Source organism: Pelmatolapia mariae, linkage group LG22 (genome assembly GCF_036321145.2).
Source record: "Pelmatolapia mariae isolate MD_Pm_ZW linkage group LG22, Pm_UMD_F_2, whole genome shotgun sequence".
NCBI lineage: Eukaryota > Metazoa > Chordata > Actinopteri > Cichliformes > Cichlidae > Pelmatolapia > Pelmatolapia mariae.
Window position 1 is genome coordinate 16,303,572 of NC_086245.2, and position 7,481 is coordinate 16,311,052.

General features: G+C 39.0%; 1 protein-coding gene across 4 annotated transcripts in view; it reads left to right on the top strand.

The window, feature by feature from the left end:
- csmd3b (CUB and Sushi multiple domains 3b) overlaps nt 1-5,536 on the top strand; it is a 392,628-nt gene extending 387,092 nt beyond the window's left edge. For all 4 annotated transcript variants that reach the window (XM_065470768.1, XM_065470769.1, XM_065470770.1 and 1 more), the window contains exon 72: nt 454-5,536. In XM_065470768.1, coding sequence (XP_065326840.1) covers nt 454-613 — 160 coding nt within the window. In that variant the 3' untranslated portion in view covers nt 614-5,536. The remainder of the gene's footprint in view (nt 1-453) is intronic.
- Nucleotides 5,537-7,481: the final 1,945 nt, after the last annotated feature.

Consider the following 7,481-nt stretch of genomic DNA (forward strand, 5'->3'; position numbering starts at 1 on the left):
AATGCCTTCCTCAATGGTTTGGTTGTTGCGGTGCTCAAAGACAGTTAAGTCACTGTCTGTTGCAAACTGTGCCGCAAAACAACTCTGTTTAGGAGGTGGTAAATTGGATTTTTCAGAGATATGGTTTAAGCACAAATGACTTGTGTTTGCATTGTTAACAGATGCAAATAACTTCTGTTCTGCTGTTAATATCTAAAAAAAAAGGCTTGCTGAAGGAATTAGTTTTGGATGAGCTGATTGGAATCTCACTAGGCTTCCTAAAAAGTACAACACGCTCTCTAATCCTTCTTAAGGCTTGTTTACAATGCTTCTACTCTCAAGACTGCATTCTGTATTGTCCACTGGCTGCTCAGTAATGGTAACATTAATAGGCAATTAGAGCATTTCTGCTTCTCCAATGGTGTATTTATGATTTCTTTATATATGTGGTTTTCTTTGTTGTTTTTTGCACAGAACCACACCAAAAACACAATACACAGGATGCTCAGTCCATGAAAACAACAACGGCCAGGCCGCCTTTGAGAACCCCATGTACAACACCAACGCCAAGGCTGTGGAGGGGAAGGCTGTTAGATTTGATCCAAATCTAAACACCGTATGCACCATGGTTTGAGGATCGACTGACCTTACTTGAATTTAATGACTCAGATATCCAATGGGACCACGGCTGGTAAGAGACGACGAAAGACAAAAGCTCCGTGCTTCGATGCAAACTTCACCATGAACGACATGGTCTGCACACTGATTACAAAAGACCTTCATTCCCAGTCCAGAAACCTAATCTAACCCAGCTCTCCAGCTGAAACCAAAACCCAGCATTGGTTTCCGTCACTGAAAGCATTTTGTATCCGCAAATGAAATTTGAACAAGTATGAACACAAAAGGTCTGCTGCCTTTGATAGAAGCAAGCAGCCAGTGTGAACTCAATGGGAGATGTAACATCAAGAGATGGAAAGGGATACTACTGAATGGAAAACCATACTGGCTATTATCTGTCTCTAACCCCAAGACTCAGCGGGTCATGGATTCTTTATAATTGGATTCCAAACCAGATACATCCATTATACTCTAACCTCTTATTTAACCTCTCTCACTATCTATAATATGAGTACTAATGATTAAGCCATGACCTGCTAGTTGGACATCATGACATGTTATCACAACCCAATGCCAAATTTTGTATGTCACACAAAGTTGTGAAGAGGAGGACCCAGAGTGGGATCTATGATCACTCGTGCCTGGAGAAAGAGAGCGCACATCGTCAGAGCCCAGCTGTAGTTGGAAATCAAAGAGATAATCCACTAAAAAATATTTTTCATATGTAACATGTTGTCAAACTGACTGTATTAAACAGGTCCTTAAATATGGGGAAAAAAAGAACAAACGTAATCACAATGACCACAGATGGGGGAGATGTGACATGAAGATGATGTCATAAAAGACACTGTGATGTTAAGAAAACTGTTTCTATCTATTTGGTTTCAACACTGACAGTACAAAGAAAACACTGTCACCAGCAGACCATCAGTAAACCGGACTAATGCTTTGTGAAGAGGAAACTATGTCTGAAACAACCACGGAATACAACACCCTAACAGCCAGACAGGACAACCTCCTGTCTCCATTACAACCAGAGGCTGGTATTACCAGCCGGTATTTGTCTTTTTTTCTATTGAAATGGGATCTAAGATGGCTAATGTTAGCAGACAGTTGCGAAAGTTGCTTTGAAAAGAGACTAACTCCTAAGCGAAGGATAAGGGCATCCTTGGAGATGGAGCTATAATCCTAACTGAACTGGGATTAGAGCACAGCAAAACTAAAAGGAGTCTAAAGGGGAGCTAGCACTTAGAGAACGGATGAGAGACTGTCTCATCTAAAGGATAAACTGCCTCTTCCCATCCAATGGATAAGAGAGATGGAGACAGGCCCTAACTGAACTGGAAGTAGACTAAGGGAGTCATTAAGAGAAAAAAGAAGATTTTGAAATTGTAACCCAGCCAATCAGAGCCTGTCTAACCTGAAATCATTTACTGGGAGAGGTCAGCCCTCCCTCTACATAATGAATCAGATCAGACAGAATATGAGGTAAGATGTTCCTGATCCTGCGAATTTAAATGGATTTTGACCAGAAAGACACTAAATGGATACAGAGGACTCTGATGGACTAACAAAGAGAAAGACTTTGACAAACAGAGAAAGCTCTGGCACTAAAGCACATTTCATGGGAACACTACCTGTCTGCCCGCTGAGAGATGGACTAGCATAGGGACGGAAAGGTTAGAGAGAGAGAACTGACAGGGTGAATGACAGACACAAACGATGACAGGTACACATACAAAATCTGGAGAGTCAGGTAGAGACAAGTGGTATTAACAGTCATACAATGAGACAGACAGGTTCAAAGAAGATGAGCCTGGTCTCGGACTGTTGCAGGCTCCGTCATCCATGTCTCCACTTCACAGACAGTTTAAACACAGATTTACAGGCTTACAGAAGGACAGACAGGAGGCAGAGACAGACATGAACTGATAGACAGGCTAAAAGAAAGACAACAAGGTTGTAACCCTACAATTGTGGACACTGTTCCACTGTAATTCTGCACTCTGAGAGTGCTTATCTTCTTTCTTTCTTACTGCTGCAGAATCTTCTGATCTGTAAATCTATTGCATATATATATTCGGGAGCATTCACCACCTATATTTTTGTGCTATATATTTACCACAGGGGAGGGGCTAAAGGGTAAAGACAGATTATAGCAGAGTTTTTAGAAAAAAAAAGAAAGAAACATCGGAATAAAAGACATTATAATTATGTGCTATTCACAGAAGTCACAAACAGTATTTTGGTTTCTTTGTAACATTAAGCTGGTTTATTTTAATTCGTTCTGTATGTAAGACCCTCACACATGCACCGTCTTTCCCACTGGGGCAATCATGAGCATCAGTGGTATTGTTGTTGTCGTTACTGTTGAGATGCAAGGTTTGCCAGCAACAATTATGCTTTTTAAATGGTTTTAGTCTACATTTATCACAGGTGGCAGATTTCCAAAACCTGGTAGAGTTTGTACTTGTTTGCCATTTTTCCGACTCCTGCACTGGAGATGTTGGACAATAAAAATATGTAATTATCTCCACTGACACACCGACAACATTTTAAGGGTGAAGCTAAAGACAGAGTAACAGCTGGGGTTTCTAAACTAGCTGGCACAGCGAGGACACAGAATATTGTGAATTAAAACTCTTGCACTTTTAAAAATAGCTGTTTATTTAGTTATGTTTTAAATCTATAATAGATTAGTAGTATACTTCAACAAACCTTTTTGTCATCATGGCAACACAGGAAGTCGAGCTTTTAATGGAGCCCATGTGTTTGATAGACAAACTCTCATCCAGCTCCGTCTCTGGATGTTTTTATCGTCTCTTACAGAACAAGGCCACAACGTACAATTGGGCTGAAGTGCTATTAACAATGAAAACTGATAAAATTGCCCAAAATTGAGTTTTTAAATAGATATATTGATCAAATTTGAGTTACATAACATGTCATATTGTGTTTCTATTATATATTTTATATAAGGAAACGGGACAAACATAAAAGAGATTAACAAATACTTGCAATACTTAGGATCTGTTTTTCAATACATTTCAGAATTATGACAATTTTTAAATAAATTTTATTTAGTTGCAAAACATACACAGTTTAATCTGCAGGAACCAGGACGTTATATCTCACTTGTGGCAGCTAAATGTGTCTGTTGCCACATAAAGTGTGTATAAATTAAAGACTACTTAAAATACATATTATTAGTAGATGTTGTTTGATAGTTGGTGCACCAACAAATAGATGATGCTTTTTGTTAAGCCCAAAACATGGTTTAAGGACAATATATAAGGAAAATATGATTAGGAATAGACAACTTGATGGCCTTCTTGTGAAGTGATGCAGCAAAGCTACTATTAAAAAATATATTCAGTTCACAGCGCACATGGCATCTGAACCCTATGTATGGATTTCTTTCGTGTCTCAGTATCTTACTCAGGACGACTTCAATGTGAATCAGAATCACACCACAGACAGACCTGATCATCTTTAGGTGTGTGATCTTACAATCTATTTTGCCCTTTTTCTAACATCCACATCATGTTAAATTGGTAGACCCTATTTGACTCTTTAGATTTAAAGGTTTGCATTATCTTTGGCACTACAAGTCTCCAACATGAGTGTTGCTCAACAACAGACAGATTTTAATGACACGCATGTCTGTGTTCAGTGAATTTCAAATCTTATAATCTATTTATAATCATGAACTGACCCATTTATCATAATGCTTGACTATTTGAAGCCAACGCTTGTTTTTTTTTTCTTATTTCATGCATATTGCATAAAAGCAGCCATATGATCTCAATTTTATTTATTTATTTATTTTTGTTGTGATTGTTGTTGTTCCAGTGTGATCTGCCACCTTTTGATAAACACTCTGCAACCTTTTCTATATTTTGCCCCTATCTGCCACTGTTGTTGCACTTGATATCAGCCTTTCTAATGATTTCATGTACCATAAATGAACCACTGCTGAGAAATGAGTAGATGTTTGAGTTTTTGTGTGAAACCTTTCAGAGTAAATTAACTATCATGAGGGAAGGGCCTGGTAGTAATCCATATTAATTGGTCTTAACAGGAGGCAGAAATAGAAGTATCAATCAGCATTAGTCATTGTTTTGCAGCTTTGTTGCTCATTGAATAAAAAAGTGTTTGTTTTTGTTGTTTTCTTTTTGAAGAATCTGGTTTTACGAACGAGAGGCTGAATTTTGTTAGTTTTGGGGTCCCGCACATGATGGATAACTAGACTTTTTAATGAGTCTGGGTGCCAGGGTGAACAAAAACATCCACTTTGTTTTAAGAACCCCCGCTGCTGTGACCACAGGCACCAACCACATCCAGCTGACAAGAAAACTCCTTTTAAAGTCGTTACTGATTTAAAGGCAAAGGTAGCTGCGGCTTCCTTGTTTATCCATGCTGTGACTGTGCCGCACTTCATCGCTATCATGACATCGTTTCTTATTACAGGTCGGATTGATTGTTACCGCTCTTGTTGTTGTTGTTGTTGCTTTTGTTGCCGTTTCTTCAGTATGAATCTGACACAGTGCCTACCAAAAACCACGAGACCCTCCCTTTCGCTCTGTCTCATACGCACGCACACACACACACACACACACACACACACACACACACACACACACCTGCTCCAGCGCCCTCTGCTCCCCTCACTCGTCATCAGAGGTCATTTTTTTCTAAGCTTCAGTCTATTTTGCCACAAGCTTTTCCTACTGACTGACTGCAATAAGACCCTTGTGATTTGAAAGACTTAAAGCCGTTCCTGCCTGGGGGACATTGGAAATATTCACCATTTGAGAAAAAAAAAAAGATGAAATATAGAATAAAAAAGTGTTTTGTACAGAAATATATTTTTATGATGAAATAATTTGTAAAATGTATGACTCTATTATGTAAATTTTCAATGCAATGTAAAATTAAAAAAGGCTAATTGCTTTTGTAAAAAAAGAAAGTGTGTTTTCCATTATTGTCTCATTACTTTTAATGACTTTCTGAAAACTGGAAATTGTAACCACTTTGGCTGAGTTATGCCTCGCAAACACCTGAACATATTTCTCTTTATGAGAAAAGCATAAGCAGCGTTGAGGCTACAGCTTAAAATATGTGAGATTAAGTGTTGCAGTGTAAAGTGATGTGGAATTTAAATGTTGCTTTAGGTGCAAATGTGACTTGAAAACTAGTTTTCAAAGTCAGGAAATCCCTTGCAGGGGAAATACAGCAGGCGCAATGTGTACTGAAATGAATATAAATACAGCGTCGCTACAGTATCTCACCTTGAGATGAGCTCCCTAAACTTCTTCCATTCAAGAACTGTGGAAGTTCTTATCACTGGAAATCCAGCACTATTATTTGCTGCTGCACCTTGCTGGAAAAGAAGCAAGAAATAGAGAAGAGGAGACAGCGCAGTTTTCACTGGTCAAAAGGTAGTTAAGCAAAGGCATGCACAAATTTGTTCAGGTATATGCAGTATCAATAGGAAATTAGAAGAGCCACTTCATGTTACTATATAGCAGAGTCTGCATCAGGCCAATATTCCCTTTACAGGTGAAGAAGACCCCGACATACTTAAGCATATTAATTTAAGCCATTGAGTAGAGGATATTTATATCCCATAGTACATTTAAAAAACAGGGGTTGACTCAACGTGCTTTAACATAAATAGACACCCAGAGTGGAAAGCAGTCAAATAAATGTAAACTCGGCTTCTCATGACACTCATCTTTTATCAAGCTGGATGTCAGTGTGTACATTTTTTTTGTTTATTTTTCAAACCAGGGTCCAAATGTTTTCAGTGTAAACTCCAGACTGCCAACCGGTCAGCCATTCTATCACTTGACGCATACTGCTCCGCCTACTTTTTTTTTCTCCCCGATATCCGATCCAGTAATTTAGGTCAGGATCGGACTGATACCATACTGTATATCAGATCGGCCCAAGGGCGTAGATTTGGCATGAACGGAAAGGACGTGTCCCCACCAATATCCAGCGATTATTGAATTGTCCCCACCAATAATTTGATCTCTTCCAGTAAAGAAAAACAAACCCGATAGAAAGAAAAAAACGATCTGTGAACGTGTCATTCACCCAGCGGTGCAGAAAGAGTTAAATTACATTCTCTTCTGGAGTCCTACCTCATGTGACAAATATGGCCAATGTGATTGGCTGTGCCTTTCAGGGAGCTCTGTTTAGTTTTAGCAGCGGCAAGCCTGCGCTGCAAGGACCTGCAAGGAGGAGAGGAGGATGGCAGCAAAAAGGAAGAATCTGGATATAAGAAAGTATTTTTCAAAGAAACCTGTAAGTCACTTAAAGTCAACGTGTTTGCATTAAGACCACGGTAACTACATAAATTGCAAAAAAAGAGAAAAAAAAGTGTGATAAACTACAAAACAATTGAAAATCGTTTTTGTTTTGTTTTTTACACATATTTCTAGTTAGAGAAATTTCAGAGGTATATCTCTCAAAACTATGAATGCAAAAAATTTGCACAAAATAGGAACGCTGGTTTGAGCGCGGAGTCGAGGCCATTTACATGAAAAGGGAAAGACCATCTCTGAATCGAGGAGGGGGCCTAAGGGTACATCTTTCGCCATCTTACAATGCTGTGATTGCAGCCATTCCCCAACTCTCTGTGAATGGTACTCGTGGCCATTGATCAGTGTTCTTTGATCAATGGGTTTTGGTCAGTGGTTGTTGATCAATGGTCATGAGAATTTGCATAATTATGATTAAGGAACTGACCTCCCAGCCCATTGTTCCTTCAGTGGCCTGGTTTCAGTCATTATGCAAATGTACTGTTTATAAGATTTGGGGAAACCTGCAGTCAGCTGAGACTGAAGAAGTCACTTGGATGAGTGACGAAACGTTTC